General features: G+C 39.3%; 1 protein-coding gene across 5 annotated transcripts in view; it reads left to right on the forward strand.

The window, feature by feature from the left end:
* Positions 1 to 21,259, forward strand: part of DNAH3 (dynein axonemal heavy chain 3) — a 208,830-nt gene that overhangs the window by 118,285 nt on the left and 69,286 nt on the right. For all 5 annotated transcript variants that reach the window (XM_037814725.1, XM_037814726.1, XM_037814723.1 and 2 more), the window contains 4 exons: positions 1,363 to 1,463; positions 3,040 to 3,145; positions 5,351 to 5,480; positions 10,742 to 10,987. In XM_037814725.1, the coding sequence (XP_037670653.1) occupies positions 1,363 to 1,463; positions 3,040 to 3,145; positions 5,351 to 5,480; positions 10,742 to 10,987 (583 nt within the window). The remainder of the gene's footprint in view (positions 1 to 1,362; positions 1,464 to 3,039; positions 3,146 to 5,350; positions 5,481 to 10,741; positions 10,988 to 21,259) is intronic.

The raw sequence follows: 21,259 nt of genomic DNA on the forward strand, positions 1-21,259 counted from the left end.
CCAAATCATCCTCCCATCACACCCTATTTTTAATTTAGGTTTGTCCCCATTTTTCTATTCATCCATCCATACACTGGATAAAGGGAGTGCGATCCACAAGGTTTTCACAATCACACTGTTACCCCTTGTAAGCTACATTGTTATAAGTCGTCTTCAAGAGTTGAAGTTGAAGTTTAATAGTTTCAGGTATTTACTTCTAGTTATTCCAATATATTAAAACCTAAAAAGTGTTATCTATATAGTGTGTAAGAATGTCCACCAGAGTGACCTCTTGACTCCATTTGAAGTCTCTCAGCCGCTAAAGCTTTTTTCATTTCATTTCACATCTCCCTTTTGGTCAAGAAGATGTTCTCAGTCTCATGGTGCTGGGTCCAGATTCATCCACGGGAATAATATCCTGCATTACCAGGGAGATTTACACCCTTGGGAGTCAGGTTCCACATAGGGGGGAGGGCAGCAAGATCACCTGCCAAGGTGGCTTAGTTAGAGAGAGAGGGCCACATCTGAGCAACAAAGAGGCACTCAGGGGGAGACTCTTAGGCACAATTATAAGCAGGTTTAGCATCTCCTGCAAGGAACTTTTTAAACTGCATTAGGGTGAACAGTGAGGAGTGGTGATGTTTTCTCTTCTCCCTGAGAGTCCAAGGCCTCGGGCCTTTTTATGATTTAAACTCTGGTTTACAAATGGGAAGCAGCACCACTGACTTGGTGTACCTTCTAGGGGTTTCCTATGTATTCGCACCACTTTCTATGAGAATATACCTGCTAAACACTAGGACTTCTGATGATCTGCCATTCCATTCCAATAAGTATTTATGCAGAGATTCTTGCCAGTCTAGCCTTGCACTAGTCCATGTGGGGGTTACAAAAGTAGTCTTTTGTGGCATCCTTGAGCAAATGAAAAGGGATGAGGGTGTGCACTTGGGGTTCTTTCTTGAATAAACACTAAGAAATGGACCATGAAACCTGCTGTAGTCTGATAATTTTTTCCGTCCGTGCATCTAAAGCTGTAATTCAATGATCCTTCAACCTCTCTTCATAAAATTCTGGTCCACCTGACAATGGCTGAACATTCTCTAACCCCCTCTTCTACTTTAGATTTTTCCCTAGCCCTTTTAAGCATTTTATAATGTGTATTTTGGTTATTGTCTGTATCTTCCAAACAGAATGTGAACTTCAAGAGGCCTGGGATTTTTGTCTGTTTTATTCTCTGTGCTTAGAACTGTGCCTGGCACAGAGTAGATGCTCAAGAAATATTTGTTGAATGAATTCAAACTAGCTCTATCTCTGCTGAGGCCTCATGGTTGCAGATGGAGTTTAACCCCTTTGCCTGCCCCCCACCCCTCTGCTTTGCACCCTTAGCTGTGTTTAATGAGTGGGGAGATTATCCAGATGAGCCCCAAGATGAGTCTGATCTTCGAGCCAGCAGACCTGGAGCAGGCCTCGCCAGCCACCGTGAGCAGGTGAGTCAGTGAGTGCCCTGGCCCCAGAGGGAGGCTGTGGCCCCATGAATCCCAAGCAGGGAGGAGAGGTCTAAAAATCCACAAAGGGGAGGAGCCCCAGCAAATCACTTACCTCATTTGTTATCACTTAGGTTAATCATAACTCTGTCCTCAATCCACATTGCTGGTGGGAGTCTAAAATCCGGCAAGCACTTTGGAAAAGAGTTTTCCATTGTCTCCCAAGGTTGGACATTCATATGCCCCATGAACCATCAATTCTGCTCCTAAGTATGTACCCAAAAGAAACTTTTGCCCATGTACAATAGGAGACATATAAAAGGATATTCATAGTGTAACTGTTTACAATAATGAACACTTGGGAACAACTCAATGCTTATTAATAGGAATGAATGAATAAAGTACAATATAGTCACAAATTGGAATATTTATGTGGCATTCAAATGAACTGGACTCACATGCAACTATCTGGTTAAGTCTTGGTAAGTATATTAAGGATAAAACCTTAGTGATGTGATGTGTAAAAGTAAGCCCCAAATATTACATACAGCATGGTGTTCTTTTAAATTGTTTAAAAAAACAACTAAAATTATTATATATGTAAAGAATATATAAAATGCTATAAAAGCATATATGGAGACAGATGACAGGTAAACACGAGGTTCAAGATACTGTGATACCTCACGTGGAGAAAGATAAGGGGGAATAGTGTAACATGGACCTTATGGTTGGGAGAAGTTATTGTCAAGGTCCTAACTTCTGTCTAGGTGGAGGGTTCCTGGGTAGAGGGAAAGGCCATGCATGGGCTAAGGATGATAGTGTGCTAAGGATGATGATGAATCCAATTTTGTGCACCTGAAGTCCATAAAAAATAAAACAATCAGCCCAAAGACAATGTGATGGAGTCTAGAAGAACATGTGTCAAGTTAGACCGACTTGGGCTCCCACCCTGGCCTTGCCACTCACTAGCTGTGTGACCTCTTCCAAGTCACTTAATCTCTCTGAGCCATTGTCTAATGTTTAAAACATAGACCATGAGAAGGAGGATTCAGAGATGAAGGGCATTAAGGCCTAGCATTGTGCCTGGAATGCAGTAGATGCTCAATAAAAGGTAGTAACAAACGAAGAGAGCATCTAGATGTAACATGAAAGAACACAAGCTGCCTAAAACACTGCCTGATTGTGGTAATACCACTGATGAAGTTTTCTGTGTGCTGGCCGTGGTGCTAAGCATATTCTTACTTAATCATTGCAACAGCCTTATGAACCACGTATTTTTTTATATTCTTTATTTTACATACAAGGACACAGAAGTCCAGGGCATTAAAGAAAGCTGCGTAAGGTCACTCAGCTAGTAGGATGTGGGGTGGGATTTGAATTCAGGGCTCTCTGACTCTGAAGACTAGCTCTTATCACTGGTCTCCACCCTTTCCTGACAAAACCTGTGCAGCCTCCCTTTGGCCTGGAGTGGGTGAGGGTCTGTGCCAGCTCCTCACCTCACCATGACTGCCCTCATATACCTCACCCCTATGTTCTTGGGAGCCCAGATTGCATCAGGGTGGTCCTCTGTGCTTGGCAGGTGTGGGATGATCTACATGGAGCCCCATCAGCTGGGCTGGAAGCCCCTGAAAGATTCCTACATGGACACCCTGCCCTCCAACCTCACTGAGGAGCACAAGGAATTGGTGAGACCCTGGACCCCTTTCCTTCCATCCCCTCCCTGCCTCCCGATTCCTCATCTCAAAGGCATCCTCACTTTTCATAGTTCTGCTGGACGAGAAAAGGTTAGGGAATTCCCTGCCTATCCCCAGCTGCTTTGTTTCCTGGCTGCCTTCTCCAGAGTGAGGTTCAGGTATGCTGCAGTCAGTTTCTCTTTCTTCTTCCACCTTCTCAATCACTCCTTCATTCCCTAGTGGAGAATTCCAGTGCTTTAGGAGCCATGCTATATGGTGGCTGGAATGCCACCCCCTTCCCCATTGTCCCACTAGCAGAACATCTCTAGAAGTTGCTCTAGAGATGGGCCAAATTAGGAAGAGCCGTGTTCCTTTCTGCCCTGCCACTCTCCATTCCTGTAACCTAGACTCCACAACTCCCACCTCCAGGGAGCTAGAACCAGTTAGAAATGCTTTTATGGCAGCTGTTCAGTATGACCAGTCCCTTCTTCCCTTCCAAAGAGGTGTGAAAGTTCAGTTTAGGTGGGCGCCTGGGCAGGCTCTCAGATTGGACAACCATAGGGAAGCAGGAAGAGGAAGAAAGGGAGAACCCATGTTTATGGTGCCTCTTTTTCTTCCTGGGATTAACAGAGATCCCTAGGAAAGGCTCCCGCTGAAGAAGCCAAAGAGGTTCTGTTCCCACTGTACAAGGACTCCAGGGAATTATGTGGGAAGATCTCATGCCTGTCACACCACTTACAAACATGTGCTGCATACACACATGCATGTCCACATACAAACACGTACAAACACATACAAACATGTCCATGTGCACATTCAGGGACCAATACAAACACATGGAAAGCTGCCAAGCCCTCCCCAACCCCCACCCCCACCCCCGCAGAGTCCTTCAGAGACTCTCCAGTGTCCTCAGCATAGAGTCCAACCCCTTATCAGGGTCTGGTGGCTCCATATGACCAGGCCCTGCTGCCTTTCCAACCCCTCACCACCTGTCCTCCTCCTCAGCTGCAGCTCATTACTCTCCACCCCTCGTGTCATTTCCATTCCTAGAAAAATCTGTTTCACCACCTCAAGGCTTTTGCACTTATTCCTTTTCCTGGAAACCTTGCCCCAGTTCATCTCATGGGTGCCCAGCATAAAAGTCTCAGCATAAAAGTCTCCTCCTCCAAGAAGCCTTCCTTGACTACCCTTTTTAAACCTTCCTGTTATTCTCCAATGTAGCAGATTGTTTTCCTGCTGGTACTTTCCATGACCTCTAAGTATTTTCTTTATTTGCTTGCTTGCTTCTTAGTTTATTGTTTGTCTCCCCACATCACTAGGCAGAAAGTTCCAGGAGGGTAGGGACCTTGCCTGTCTTGTCCATTGTTTAGCCCCAGCACCTAGCACAATGCAATTAGTAGATGCTCAATAAATATTTGTTGACTAAGTGAATGTATGTCATATCTAGGTAGACACATGTATTCATATATACTCATGAATGCATGTATACATACCTGGACACATGTATACACATATATGCATATCTATGTAAATATTTATTGATGTCTTGCCTACTTCCCCCCAAAAATAATTTAAGGTCATTTACAGCAGAATCACAAAGTATAATAAAAGTGAAAGAAAAAATCCCCATTAAAATAAGAGATGAAAAGTAAGTCAACAATTAAAAGGTTAAGTGGGGTGGGGAGCAGAGACAAGAATCATTTTCACTCCCCCAAAATAAAAATAAATAAATAAGGAGAATTACTGAAAATGAGCCCTAAACTTACCTCTGCACTTCCTAAGGCCGTTGTATACAGGCGTCTCCTCTTACAAATACCAGATAGTCATTTGTAAATCAGTTGCTTAGAATTCCTAACATTTCTTATAGAAACAAAGTCAGATACTTGTGACTGGATCCTCAGCCTATTTTGTGCATCCTGTAACTAACTCACAGTAACTTCTAGCCTCTCTGAGTGTCTAGCCCTGGGCAGTAGAATAGGAGGGGTGGGATGGGAAACTGAGTCATTGTGGCTGATGAGCTGCACAGCCTTAGACCATTAAGGTGGAAGTGGGGGCAGGTGTCTCGGTGCCAGTGGGCATTCTTCTATGCACCTACATTCAAAAGTGATCAGCAATCTTACCAGCATCTCTACCTGCCTGCCCCAGATGGACCAAGCCCTGGTCTTCAGCTCACTTTTTGATAATGTCTCCCAATCTCACCTGGCTTTCTACTCTCAGGTCAATGACATGTTCACATGGCTCATGCCTCCCTGCCTGGAATTTGTTCGCCTTCACTGTAGATTTGTGGTCCAAACATCTCCCATCCACCTTGCCTTTTCAATGATGAGGCTGTACTCCTCTCTGCTCGGTAAGTGCTACCTATGATTCATAAGCCAGATGGGGGCCAGTGGTTCCTTGGCTATTCCTTCTGCTCCTATCCTTCTTTTGCTCCCGTGGGTTATGATTGGACAGCCTCTTTGTCCTAGAATAAACAAACCTTTGGAGTATAGATAGTAGTTTGGTGGAAAGAGTAAGTGTGTTTTGTCTTTACCCTTGATCTGGCACTCATTTTCTGGGTGTCTTTGTGCAAATTATCCCATCCCTTTTCAGCCTTAGGTTCCTCACCCACCCAATGCCAGTAATGATCCTTGTCCCTCTTTACCTAACAGAGATATCCTGGAGAGAAATAAATTTAGATGAAACATGTGAATGTATCTGAGAAATAAAGATTCTGGAAAAATACTATATAGGAAGTTTTCCTGTGTTGTGAAAACTTACATTACAAAAATCTGAATTCACAAAACACATAGATGCGCTGTAAGAGAACTCAAAGCACGTTAGTCTCCACACAAAAAAAGGAACTTTTACAGGGCATTTAAATTGATGGTTCTATAATCTATGTCCTTCATCTTGTTCAGTCAGACATCTCTATCACTTTTGCACATGAATCAAATTTCACTGAATTTGAATGGAAATGACAACCAATGTGTCCACTTGGAGAACTTTTATCAGATGCTATTTCTTTTTCAAGATGGCAGAGAACTCAAATTCAACATGGATCTTCTTTACAACTTCTGGTACATGAACATACTTTCTCAGCCCATTTCCTCCAAAGACATTGTAGATGTTGACAAAAATATTATATGGTGAATAGTTGAATGGAGACTTTCTTTGGCTAAGTATTATTTGATTTTCTAAAATTAAATTTGTAAGCATTATTTTTTCAAAAATATACCAATTGTGTACAATGTCATGTATTTACATTATTATTTGCAAATGTTGCTTGTTTTCCCAAGCTCTGTCTACTGTCCTTTTGGGTAGCAAGTCCTCTAGGAAAGAAGATTCCAGTGTGAGAAGTGCTTATTGTTCCCAGCCCTGAGTGACTTCATCTCTTGCCTTCTCAAATCTATAGCTTTGAATTCCTTCAGGAGAGCTTAAATGCACACAGCTGCTGCAAACTGGGGCATGGTGTTTTTTTTCTTTTAATGAAGTTTTATTGAGATATATTCACCTACCGTGTAATCCATCCAAAGTTTACAATCAGTGGGTTCACAGTATCATATAGTTGTGCATTCATCACCACAATCAATTTTAGAACATTTTCATTACTCTAAAATAAAGAGAAAAATAAAAATAAAAATAGAAAGAACACCCAAACCATCCAATACCCCTTACCCCCCCACCATTATGTATGTATTTCTTGTCATTACTTTATTACTCATTTGCCCATACACTGGTTAAAGGGAGTGTCACTCACCAAGTTTTCTTTTTTCCATGCAATTTTATTGAGATATAATCACACAACACACAATCATTCAAAGTATACAGTTATTCACAGTATCACCATATATTATGCATTCATCACCACAATCAAACTTTGAACATTTTCATTACTCAAAAAATAAAATTAAAATTAAAATAAAAAAGAACATCCAAAACATCTCATTCCCTTCCTCCCTCCATCATTCATTTACTTTTTTAAAATACAGTTTAATTGAGATAATATTCATACATCCTACAGTCATCCACAGTGTACAATCAGTTATTCGTAGCTACATCATATATTTGTGCGTTCATCACCAGAATCAATTTTTGAACCTTTTCCTTACTCCAAAATAAAAATAAAAGCAAAAAAGAACACCCAAAACTTTCTATCCCTTCCATCCCACCCTATTCTTCATCTAATTTTTGTCCCTATTTTTCCACTCATCTGTCCATACGCTGGATAAAGGGAGTGTAAGCCACAAGGTTTTCACAGTCACACAGTCACACTGTGCAAGCTACATAGTTATATAATCGTCTTCAAGAATCAAGGTCATTGGGTTGCAGTTTGACAGCTTCAGGTATTTCCCTCTAGCCATCCCAACACACTAAAGACTGAGAGGTGATATCTATACAGCGCATAGGAAGGTCACCCTTGACCCTCCAGAGTGACCTCTCAACTCCATTTGAAAACTCTCAGCCACTGGAACCTTATTTTGTTTCATCTCTCTTCCCCCTTTTGGTCAAGAAAATCCTCTCAGTCTCACAGTGCTGAGTCCATGCTCATCTCCAGGAGTCATTTCCAGGGTTGCCAGGGGGATTTACACCCCTGGAAGTCATGTCCCACGTAGAAGGGAGGGTAGTGATTCACCTGCCAAGTAGGCTTAGAGAGAGGGGGGACCACATCTGAGCAATAAAGAGGCTCTCTGCGGGGGACTCCTAGGTACAATTGTAAGTGGGCTTAGCCTCTCCCTTGCAGCAACTAGCCTCACAAGGGAAGGCCCCCAGTTCGAGGCTCAGCCCACTAAATTGGCAGTCCTCAATGTTAGCAGGAAAATCAGCAATAACCCAGGTGGGGAAGTCCAACTTTTCCACATTTCTTCCCAGTTCCTTGGGGAGCCCCCAAATTACACTTTTATTCTCTGCCCATATCACTCTGGGATGTATCGGGATTTCACCCCAACCTGTACAAAACTTACCAAATCCCACTTCCCATTCACCACTCCATGCACCTATGAGTCACCAGGCTTTCATAATCAAACTGTCATGTGATAAAAGCTGTATAGTTATACACTTATCATCAAGAATCAAGTCTACTGGATTCCAGTTCAACAGATTCAGGTATTTCCTTCTAGCTATTCTAATACACTAGAAACTGAGAAGGAATATCTATATAATGCATAAGAATAATCTCCAGAATGACCTCTCAACTCTTAGCCATTGAAACTTTATTTTGCTTCATTTCTTTTTCCCTTTTTGGTCAAGACAGCATTCTCAATCCCACTATGCCAGTGCCAGGCTCATCCCTGGGAGTCATGTCTCACATTGCCAGGGAGACTTACATCCCTGAGAGTCATTTCCTGTGTAGCGGGGAGGGTAGTGAGTTTAGGGACATGGGTTTTGATACACATGCATCTGGTTTCCAAACTCTGTCTTTTCACTCAGTGTTAAAATGCAAGAACAAGGCAACCAGAATTAACAAGACCCTAAGATAAGAAACACCAAATACTTTTTTTTAAAAAAACTTTTTCTTATTTTAAAATAGTTTTAGACTTAAAGAATTTTGCAAAAATTGTACAAAGGGTCGCGTAAACCCTTCAATGAGCTTCCTTTAATGTTAGCATCTTACATAACAAAGTACAATAATCAGAACTAGGAAATTAGCATTTGTACTCTACTATGAACTAAATAAACTACAGATCTTTTTCAACTTCCACACGTTTTTCCATGAATGTCCTTTTTCTGTTCAAGGATCCAATTTGGGACGGCACATTACGTTTAATTGTTGTATCTCCTAAGTCTCCTCCAATCTATGGCAGTTCCTCATCTTTCCTTGTCTTTCATACCTTAGCACTTCACCAGTATTGGCCAATTATTTTATAGAATATCTCAATTTAGGTTTGCTGACATTTTCTCATAACTAGGCTGAGGCTATTCATTTTGGGTAAGAATCCCACAGAAGTGATGGTGTACCCTTCTCAGTACTATATCATATCAGGGAACATGACATTGATATGTCTTATTACCAGTGAAGTTAACTTTGATTCAAGCTAAGTTTCTCCTCTTAACTTACTATTTTTCCTCTGCAATTAATTTCTTGAGGGAGATACTCTGAGACTAAGCAAATATCCCATTTCTCCTCAGACTTCACCCCCTGATTTTAGTATCTATTGGTGGATCTTGCCTTCAACAGTTTTACAGTGGTGTTTACCTAATGGTGATTTTCTATTTGTATTCCTTCTACATTTACTAATTAGAATTCTTCTGTAAGAAAGAACTGACCTTCTTCTCTACTTACTTAATTATTTTTGGTAAGTGTGGGCTCGTGGATATTTATTTTGTTCTCTGGGTTCTAATTCAATGCTGTAATTGTTTATTTTGTTGCTCAAATGGCTTTGGCCGTTGCGGGCTCCTTCAGGATGGCTCCTATGTCTTTTCAACATGTCCTCCATCCTTTTTCAAGCACTTCCTCATTTTCTGACCCCACAAGATGTTACAGACTCATCTTGTGCTTTCCCTGGCTCAGCCCTGCGATCAACCATTTCTCTAAGGAGCTCTGGCTTTTTATATTGAAGAGTGGTATTTATAAACCAAGAGCTGGGTGCTAGGGACATTCATCATAACTGGCAAGGACCACCAAGTACATTTATGTGTCGCTGGGAGGAGAAGCAGCTGGGAAGTTCTAGGGAAGTTGGTATCCTGGCTGCTAAAACAAATACCATGCAGTGGGTTGGCTTAAACAATGGGAATTTATTGGCTTATGAATTTGAGGCTAGGAGAAGTCCAAAATCAAGGCATCATCAAGGTGATGCTTTCTCCCAGAAGACTGTGGCGTTCTGGGGCTGGCTACCAGTGATCCTTTGTCCTTGGCTGTTCTGTCACATGGCAAAGCACATGGTGGCCCCTCCTGGCCTCTCTGGGTTCCATTGACTTCTGGCTTCTTCCTGTGGATTTCTCTCCTTGTGTCTCAATTTCATTCTGTTTTGTAAAGGACTCCAGTAATAGGATTCAGTTGTGCCCATCTTAACTGATCATCAGACTCATCAAACTCATCAAAAGGCCATATTTACAATGGGTTCACACCCACAAGAATGGTTTAAGATTAAGAATATGTTTTTTCTGGGTACATAGCTCCAAGTTAACACAATGGGTTTAGGGAAGAATGTCTGAAGGAAGGAGGCAAAGTGCTAAAAGGGAAAGGAGCATCTGGAAGACAAGCCATCTAATTCTCAGTTTTTTCTCGAGTTCTCAAGGTAACAGCAAGGACTGGCAACACTGGCATCACCTGGGAGCTCATTAGAAATGTAGAAACTCAGGCCCCATCCCAGACCTTTATAGAACCTGAATCTGCATTTTTGCAAGATCCCTGGTGTTCCCTGTGCACTTAAGAAGCAGTGGTGTAGTGGTCAAGAGTCAGGCTTGGATTCAAATCCTAGCTTCCCTACATCCTAACTGTGTGGCCTCTCTGGGCCTTAATTGCCTCATCTGTAAAAGAGGACAACCATACCTCTTTGATAAGTTTGTTATGAAAATTAAAGACGCATGTGGATAATGGGTCCCTCACAGGTAAAATCATCCAGTTCACATCCTTTAAATCTCTGGCATCTCTCTGCAGCCTTCCCTGATGCTCCCTTTCCTCTCTTTTAGATGAAATCAAGAAAGCAGAAGAGGAGGAGAGTGAATTCTTCGAGGGCCTGACAAGCCAGCAGATCTTCCTCTGGCTGCAGGGTCTGTTCCTCTTTGCCTTGGTGTGGACCGTAGCTGGCACCATCAACTCAGATAGCAGGAAGAAGTTCGATGTGTTTTTCCGCAACTTAATCATGGGCATGGATGATAACCACCCAAGGCCCAAAAGCGTCAAACTCACCAAAAACAACATCTTTCCAGAAAGAGGTAATTAAGCACCTGTTATTGTGCCCTCTATAATAGTTTGGGTTCCGTGTTCCAAACCTAACCAAAATGTGCGGATTATGTAATTAAGTCCTTTACAAAAACCAAGATAGAGTTTGTAGCTTGCTTGGGTGGGTTCACTTCTTCAGAGCTGGCCCATTTATATAAGAAATGGGGGACTCTAAAGTCAGGATCTTATGAGATTAGTTTGCTGTTTAAAAAATGTAGATAAAGATGATATCACACTCTATTTTTATTCTGAAATTATCCATAAGTCCATCACCAAACAGGCTCCAGGGGACAGAATGGGAAATATGGCCACTTTTGCTTTTCTTACTCCTTTCTGGTCCCGTTCACCTTGCCGAGTGATCACAGTGTGTTCATGATGTTATTATTTCACCATATTAATAGTTTTTAAAATTTTGTCATTTTAATCTAATATCACATTGAAATGTTTCCCATTTTGCTATATACATTGTCTTTCAAACTGATAATTTTAGTGGCTGCATTTATTCTCCTATGTGTGTAACATCACTTACTAAAGATCGGAAGATGTTTCCCTTAAGTAGCTTTCATTGCTTTTTTCTTACCACCCAAGTAATATTATAGAAAATTTAGAAAATAAATTTGGGAGATCATCGCTTTTATACTTTTTCTTCCAGTATGCATATATGCAAACAAAAAGGAGGTCCTTTTCTTTTTTTGTTACAGTAGGAGTACCTACTATAGGTGCTTTCCAAATAGCTTTACTTTTTGTGATTGTAAAAAATTGTATGAAAATCACGGAGGAACATCCTGAAGTGATGGTGATGTTGTATTTATTGAGAGGGCCTTGAATTGCATTTGTCAAAACTCTAGGAAGATACACTTAAGATGGTGCGTTTCATTGTATGTATATAAAAAGGAGAAACCTATAAGCAAATATCGAACCCAAATTAATGATATGCACAAGGAAGTATTTAGGGGGAAGTATATAGATGTCTGCAATTTATTTTGAAATGTGTTGGAAAAATGAGATTGATTAATGGGTGGATAGAGGGATGAACAGTATGCGATAAAATAAGTAAAGTGCTAATGGCCAAGTTAAGAGGAGGGTACACAAATGTTCACTGTGCAGTGTTTCTAATATTACTGTATGCTTGAAATTTTTCAAATTAATAGAAATATTGATGAGCAAGTAGGGGCCACTGTCCTCCCTCAACTCTGCAGAGCCTTGCTATTTCCCTAGCACACCTGTGACAGTCATCTGCAGATGACCTACCTAAGTGAGAATCCAGTGCCAATCCTTTAATTAGATAATTATGAATAATGGTAATAAAAAATAAAAGATATGCTAAAAAGACAACCACTAAAAACAATTTTATAACTATCCTCACGGAATTTCCCTACATATATAAGTTCCTAGAGATCTATTTTTTTACAAGTATGGAATCATTCTGTGCTTATTCTTTTGAAACCTGATTTTTTTTTTCACTTAATATATTGGGAACGATTTCTATTCTCTAAACAATTTGTTCTACAACATGATTTTTTTAAATTAGATTCAGTTTTATTGAAATGTATTCACATACTATACAATCATCCATGGTGTACAATCAACTGTTCACAGTACGATCATGTAGTTATGCATTCATCACCACAATCTATTTCTGAACATTTTCCTTACATCAGAAAGAATCAGAATAAAAATAAAAAAGAAAAATAAAAAAGAACACCCAAATCACCCCCCCCCCATCCCACCCTATTTTTCATTTAGGTTTTGTCCCAATTTTTCTACTCATCCATTGATACACTAGATAAAGGGAGTGTGATCCACAAGGTTTTCACAATCACACTGTCATCCCTTGTAATCTACATTGTTACACAATCATCTTCAGGAGTACAGACTACTGGGTTGGAGTTTGATAGTTTCAGGTGTTTATTTCTAGCTATTCCAATACATTAAAACCTAAGAGGTGTTATCTATATAGTGCATAAGAATGTCCACCAGAGTGACCTCTCAACTCCATTTGAAATCTCTCAGCCACTGAAACTATTTCGTCTCATTTTGCATCCCCCATTTGGTCAAGAAGATATTCTCAATACAACATGATTTTTTAATGATTATGTTAAAAATTAATAGAAAAAAATGTTTTAAATTAAAAATTTAAAAATAATAATGATGATGATTTAATTAAATAAAACCAAAACAAAAAATTGAATGGATATCACAAAATTTATGTATTAAACCAATTTCCTATCATTTTAGATATTCAGGCTACTTTCAATTTTTTGCTATCATAAACAATACTATGATGAGCAACACTCTGGTATTTACGTATTTGCTTAATCCATGATTATTTCCTTAGGATAATTTCCTGTAAATAGAATTGATGAGCAAAAAAGGCAATACATATTTAAAGGTTTGCTGAATTTCCCTTGTGCCTTCATTAATACTGATTATTATCACTTATTTTAATCTCAGATTATTTGAAATGTGAAAATAGTATCTCGTTTTTTCTACTTTCTTCTTTTAATTTGAAGTGAGATTATTTTTTTATACTTAATGGTGGTTTGTTTTTCATATATTCTGGTTGCCTGTTTATGTTTTTTGTTTACTGTTCTATTGATGGTTCTTTTCTTTGTTCTTGTGGTCCAAAAGTTTTAAAATACTATGTATAGATTCAAGTCTCCTTTTGTTTATTTTGCCTACAATGTGACAAGTCCTTTTAGTCAGCGTGGGCAAGTTTTATTCTGTTGTCTCATTGATTTTGGCTTCTCTTTCATTAACTTTAGTCCTGCTTTTGGAAAGTCAATTGTCTATGAGTTGCCACCTCCTTTCTGGCTTCTATATCTGTCATCTCCTCTTTCCTTGTTGTCGTGTTTACCCTTTTGATGAGGTTCTCATTCTTCCCTTTAATATCAGTTTCCACGAACTCCAATTACGGTCTTTACAGCCTTGAATGATTTTAATTCTGCTGTTGTACTTTTTTATTTCCTTGCCATCTTTTCTTAGTGTCGTGATTAAAAATACAGGCTATGGAGATAATTGTATGGAATGTAAATTTATTTCAATAAAACTGAATTTAATTAAAAAAAAAAAAGTACAGGCCATGGAGTCAAATTGTCAGGGCTTGAATTCTGGCACTGGCACTTACAAGTTGGTTGCATTTATACAAAGTTACTTAATCCCTCTCATTCTCCTCAATTATAAAATGGGACAATAAGAATTGTGTGTTTTCACAGTGTGTTCGTGTGAGGATTAAATGAGTTGATACATGTACAAGCACATACAATAGAGCCTGGCATGTGGAATGTATTAAATAAATATTAGCAGTTATTGCTGTTATCACAGTCACCCTCTCTGTTACTCACACATCTCCCTTTTTTATCTTCTCTTGCCTTTTCATCTTTGCCTCATTTTTCCTTATGGCTTTCTGTCTTTTAGCACTCACTTGAGGTTACCAAAGTTTCCTGAAATTCAGTTGTGTCCTGCATTAAAAAAGGTTTAGAGATAAGCTCTTCAGGCTAATCTCCCATATGATGTTCTTTACCTCTGCACTGCAATATTTTTCCACAGATTCTATTTGTTGTTTTCCACTTTCCTACCTCAGGATCAGTCCATTCACGCTGTGTCAAGAGAAGGTGCATGAATTGCCCCAGACCCCACTCTAATTCCACTTTGTGAAAGCATCTTTCCTTCCCACCTGCAGCTGGATGACAAGTGATCTACACAGCTCCCAGGCAGTGCCTAAGTAACTTCTCCTGTCTACTGTGATGGCACCGCCTCTTCTCTCCACTTCCTACTCAACTGTTGAAGTACAAGGAAACCTATAATTCCCAGCACACACTGCAAGCTGGTTCCTCCGTATATCTGCTCATGCAGCAGCTACTCTACTCTCCTAAGACTAAAACGACACTTTCAAGTGATCTGTGTGAGCACATCCATGGAAAGTTAAGCTTTACTTTTGTCTCCATGGATACCACACACCTTTCTTCCTGCTAGTTTTCAACATTCATAAAATGCCTTCAAATGAGCCCAAATGCAGTAAACTCTGTTCTAGACTAAGGAGCTATAGGATGGCCAAGATCCAATGACCACATGTGATCAACCAATACCTTCTGTTGGAGGCTGCTTTTTCTGGTTGTTCATTCTATGAACATTCAGAAGAGAGAAGTTCCTCAACCCAGGGGCTTCTGGGGCTCTTCATTTTCTGGAGACCAAGGCACACCTTGCTGAATTCCAGGTGTCAGATTATCCCCCTTTCTTACTCATTGTGGTCTGGGACCCTCCTGCCCCTATCAGCTCTAGAAAGATGGCCTGGAGAGAAGAGGATGAGAAAAAGATGAGAACAGTCTTCAGAGATTAGTATCTGGAAGGGAAGAGGAACAGATTTTCTGTGCTGGATATAATAGTCTCTGCATTCTGGAGAAGCCTTTGGGAAAATATCAAGTGGACTTTCCTGCCTTTCTTACACAGTCACTTAAAATAAATTTTCTCAATCCAGCCTCATCTGCTTTATAGTTAGAGGCAATTCTGCCCAGATTTTTTCTGTCTTTGTTTCCAGTGACATCACTCCTCTTCTTTCTCCTCTGCTTTCATGTGTATTGTAGTGGGAAATTGGGAAGCTCCTAGCCAGAGCCCACATGAATCAAAATGTGTGTTTTTATGTGCTGAGTGTACTTTCTTTTTTTGCAAAACAACTTTATTGAGGTATAATTTACATACCATGAAATCCACCCATTGTAAGTAAGTGTACAGATCATTTGTTTTTATAAAATTTACCAAGTTGTGCACCATTCCCACAATCCAGTTTTAGAACATTTTCATCACTTCCACATGATCCCTCATGGCCCATTTATAATTAATCGTCACTCCCAACCTCAGCCCCAGGCAATCACTAATTTACTTTCTGTCTCTATACATTAACCTTTTTCTGGACATTCCATATACATGAAATCATACAATATGTGGCCTCTTGTATCTGGCTTTGAGCATATTTTCTTACACCCTCCTGAAAGAGTTTAGAATGCCTTTGTAGCCCTTCCACAGGAAGAGCTCCAAAGAGGCCTGCCTTGTCCTCTTGGGGCACTGTCTTCTGGGCTTTCCATGGTCTAGAACCACTGGGGGGAGTCGATCCCACAAATAGATGCCAGAGGGACCACCTTGGACAGCACACATTTGAAAAAAAGCAGTCAGGCCTTTGGGGGATTCTCTCAAGGTCAGGTTCACATCACTGGACATGAATCCTTAACCCAGATATTTATTGTGCAGAAAGTACTAAGTTTCCCTCCCTTTCCCTTCACTCATTCATTGTATGCCTTTTAAAACTTATTCAATTCTTTGTTGAAAAGTTAGCCTTATTCTCCTAGGGGAGAGGAAAGGAAAACAGATTTGGGGGAACCAGAGGTGATAGAAGTCATTAGTCCCCCTGGATTCCTACTGTTCTCTCCTTCTCACCCTTGCACTTGACCAGAGCTTGAGTTACAATCACAACACAAGTAACAGGAGCCATCACTCTCGTGAAATGCAGAAAGGCCAAGAGCCAAATGTTATGGAGCACCCTTCATTGTACCAAGAGCTGTGCTAGATGCTGGACACGTGTAATTTCATTCACTCTCGGTAGTGAATCTCTAAGCAAGACATATAATTAGTCCCAATATACAGATGTGAAAGTGGTTGCCTTGGCCACACAGCTAGTAAATCTACTTTCACCCAGTTGGACCTTTTCTCTTTGGCCTAACTGTTCCCGTATCAAGCTGCAAACTAGCTTTTTCATCATCAACAAAGGAAGGGGGATAAATGCCTTACTGATTCATGCTTTCAGTTTCCCCTTTTTTATTATAAAAACAATTCAATTCTATTAAGAAAAAATGGTCAAAAATATCTTCTTTGAAACCACCCTGTCACAAACATTTCCATTTTCAAAAAATTCCTTCTCAGGCTTGTCTACCTGCTTTCATCTCTTTACCTAGTTCAATGGTATATGTTCATTTTTTAATTCTTCTATTTTAATCTGTCATTGTTTTTTAAAAATATCTCCTGTGTTAATACTTTGTGTTTTTAACTATCATTTTAATGACTGCAAAATATTCCATCCATCTTATAAGACATAATTTTGCCATGAAGGGCATAGAAGTTATTTCCAAGTTTTTGCTATCACAGATGGTGTTGCATACTCATGTAGCTCTGTAAACATATGCCAGATTGCTTTCTAAAATTGTTGTGCCAGATTGACTTCTAGGTAAAGCTGCAGGATGATGTAGGATAACAGAAGCTCCCTTCTCCAATAGCTAATGCAATGAACATCAACAACAAAGATTTGTTTTTAAGCCTAAACATTTTCCAAACAAGAACTGAAGACAGAGTTACAACTATAAACATTAAAAAGTATGGACAGGGAAAGAAACAAAAGATCCTGACATGATGCGTCTCCCAGCCCAGCCCCCATCTACCCCACTGTCCTGCTAAAGTGATGCTGAGAGGAAAGATGAGTTGACAAAATTGTGAGTTCGTACTGGTAATCACAGGCTTGGAGAAACATGAGCTACAACAGTGAGTGAGCAGCTGCATAAAATGTCTAAGAAAAGCCTCCACCCTGAAAGCCCCTGTGTAATAGGACCTTAGCAGGAGAAACTACCAGGGTTTGCATCTTCCAGAACACTGTGCCAGGTTGGAAATGTGAGCTGAACCCTGCAGGAGCAGGGCATGTTGCTAGCTGGGGTGGGAGGGGGATCGACCATGGTTCCAGAAAGTTGAACCTAATTTCAGAAAGAGAGAACACAGAGTCCAGGTTGCCTAGCAAGGGCCACTGAGTTTTCTCCATTATTCAACCCCTAGAGTCTCATTATACGGAAAAGAAAGTTACTTGCAAATCCTTGAATTGTGGCCAAGAAAATGGGGTAGAAAAACTAGCCTCAGATAATGTTTGGAAAGGTATCACACTATATCAGAGCAAGAAAAGTATGGTGACTGTGCAAATGAGAGAGACAGAGAAAGAGAGAGACCCAATCTGAAAGAAAACATGACACAAGGAACAGAAAATATTTCTGTTGACAAACTTAGTAATAATGGAAATTTAATTTTTTTAAATTTATAGATAAACAGTATGCTACTGGCATAAGGATAAACATATAGCTCAATGGAATAGAATTGAGAGTCCAGAAATAAACCCCCACATTTATGGTCAGTTGATTTTCAACAAGGGCATCATGACAATTGAATTTATTGAACTTTTCAATAAATGGTGCTGGGACAGCTGAATATCTACACGTGCGAGAGAATGAATTTGGTCTCCTACCTAACACCATATTCACAAATTAACTCAAAATGGATCAAAGACCTAAATATAGCAGGTAAAACTATAAAACTCTTAGAAACAGATATAGGTGCAAATCTGTATGACCTTGGATTAAACAGTGGCTTCTTAGATACGCACCAAAAGCACAAATAAAAGAAAACAAATAAATAAGCTGGGTATCCTCAAAATAAAAATTTCGTGCTTCAAAGGACAAAATCAAGAAAGTGAAAAGACAAACCATAGAATGAAAGAAAATGTTTGCAAATCACTTATGTGATAAGGAGCTTGCCTCTAGAATATATAAAGAACCACTATAACTCAATAATAAAAAGATAAATAAACCAAGTTAAAAATGGGCAAAGTATCTGAAAAGACAGTCTCCAAAGAAGATATACAGATGGCCAATAAGCACATGAAAAGATGCTCAAAGTCATTAGCCATCAGGGAAATGCAAATCAAAACCACAATGAGATGCCATTTCACATCCATTAGAATGACTGCTATTTAAAAAACAGAAAATAACAAGTGTTGGAGAGGATGCAGAGAAATAGGAACACTCATTCTTTGCTGGTGGCAGTGTAAAATGGTGCAGCCATTGTGGAAGGCAGTTTGGTGATTCCTGAGAAAGCTAAGTAGAACTACCATATGACCCAGGAATCCCATGACTCAGTATATACCCAAAAGAATTGAAAGCAAGGGCTTGAACAGATATTTGCACACCAATGTTTATATCAGCATTATTTATTAACAGTTGCCAAAAGATTGAAACAACTCATGTGTCCATCAACTATGAATGGATAAACAAACTGTGGTATCTACTTATGATGGAATATTGTTCAGTTGTAAAAAGAATGAATGTTGAAGACATCATGTTGAGTGAAATAAGCTAGCCACAAAAGGACAAATATGGTATGATTTCATTGATTTGAAATAATTAGAATAAGCAAACCCACAGAGTCAGAATCTAGAATTTAGGTTACCAGGGGATGGGGTGGAGATAGGGAATGGGAAGTTAAGGCTTAAAATGTACAGGGTTTCTATCTGGAATGATGGAAATGTTTTGGTAATGGATGGTGGTAATGGTAGCACATTTTGAACATAATTAACAGCACTGAAATATATATATCTGATGTGATTCAAACAGGAAATGTTATATTCTATATAGGGTAACAACATTTTTTTTAAAATCCATGGGAACTACACTACACAAACAGTGAACCCTAAGTTCAACCATGGATTATAGTTAATAGTACAATTATAAAAATGTACTATCATCAGTCATAACAAATGTTCCACACCAGTGCAACATGTTAATATTAGGGTGGTATCTAGGAATCCTGTATTTTATGGATGGTTATTCTCTAAACCCAAACTTCTCTAATACAGGGGAGAAAACCCACAATGAAATACCACTTTACATCCACTAGGATGGCTATAATCAAAAAGACAATGACAAGTGTTAGTGAAGATGTGGAGAGATTGGAACCCTCATACACTACTGGAGGGAATGTAAAATGTTATAGCTGCTTTGCAAAATGGTTTGGCAGTCTCTCAAAAGTCAAACATAATTACCATATGACCCAGCCATCCACTCTTAGGTATATATCCAAAAGAAATGAAAACATGCCCATGCAAAAATTTTGTATGCAAATGTTTATAGCTGCATTTTTCATAATAGCCCAAAAATGGAAACAACTCAAATATCCATCAACCAATGAATGGACAGATAAAATGTAGTATAGTCATACAATGGGATATGATTCAACAGTAGAAAGAAATGAAGTGCTGATACTTGCTACAACATGGATAAATCTTGAAAATATGCTAAGTGATAGAAGCCAGTCACAAGAAAACTATATATTGTATGATTCCATTTATATGAAATGTCTAGAGTAGGCAAATCCATAGAGATAGAAAGTAGTGTTTGACCAGAGCTACGGTGGGTGGTGGTTGGGGGGAAGATGGGGAAACTAGCGGTGGTGGTGATGCCTGAGAAGCTTGGGAGTTTCTTTTGGGGGTAATGAAATGTTCTAAAATTGACTGTGGTGCTGGATGTATGACTCTGAATATACTGAAAGTATATGAATTATATCTCAATGAAGCTGTTCTGAAAAAAAGTTTATAGATAAAGTGATAAAACCACAGAATGAGATTTAAAAAAGAGGGATTGAAGAACCAAAAAAACAAATCAAGAGCAAACAATACCATTAAAGATCTAATAAATAAATTAGAACCAGCAAGGAATATAGTATGCAAGGCTAACAAATCGCTTAGAGGAGAAGTTTGGGAAAGTTACGCTTGCTGCAGAAGAAAATGACAAAGACATTGAAGCAATTGCAGAGAATAGAATTCGTATGGAGGCCAAACAAAGCTAATTCCTGAGGTAGGAGACCCAATAAATAGTATAGACAATATAACAAAGATATGAATGGGGAAATTTTTCCTGAAATGATGAAAGAACTTTCTACAAATTCTATGAGTATACTATGTTCTAAGAAAAATTGATACAGATAATTGACCAAAACTTACAGCCTGATTAAATTATTGGGCTTCCTGGATAAAAGAGATTCCACCAAGAAACTAGGTAGGAAAAACAAGTCAATAAAGGGAAAAACATCTGATGGGCCCTAGATTCTCCACAGCAAACCTAAAATGCAAGGAGGCAGAATAGAGCAACATCTGCTCTAAGGGAAAGGAAATGTGATATAAGAGGATATTACTCTCAGCCAAGTCGCTGTTCAAGTATGAAAGCAACATTCTCAAACATGCAAGAACTGAGGGAATTGTGCACCTATCAGACCCTTCTTTTAAAAGCCACTAAAAATTAAATCGGCCAACTAATGGATGGATCAAAATAAAGAACTCTAGAATGGTTCATGTTAAAAGGCCTGAGATTGAGTATTGAACGAATTTAAATATAGACCTAAGACTAAGGAATGAAAGAATGAGGGAATTATAGTTGCAGAACCAAATATGAATGTCAAAAATCCTCAGA

The sequence above is a fragment of the Choloepus didactylus genome, chromosome 21 (assembly GCF_015220235.1).
Source record: "Choloepus didactylus isolate mChoDid1 chromosome 21, mChoDid1.pri, whole genome shotgun sequence".
NCBI classification, from domain to species: Eukaryota; Metazoa; Chordata; class Mammalia; order Pilosa; family Megalonychidae; genus Choloepus; species Choloepus didactylus.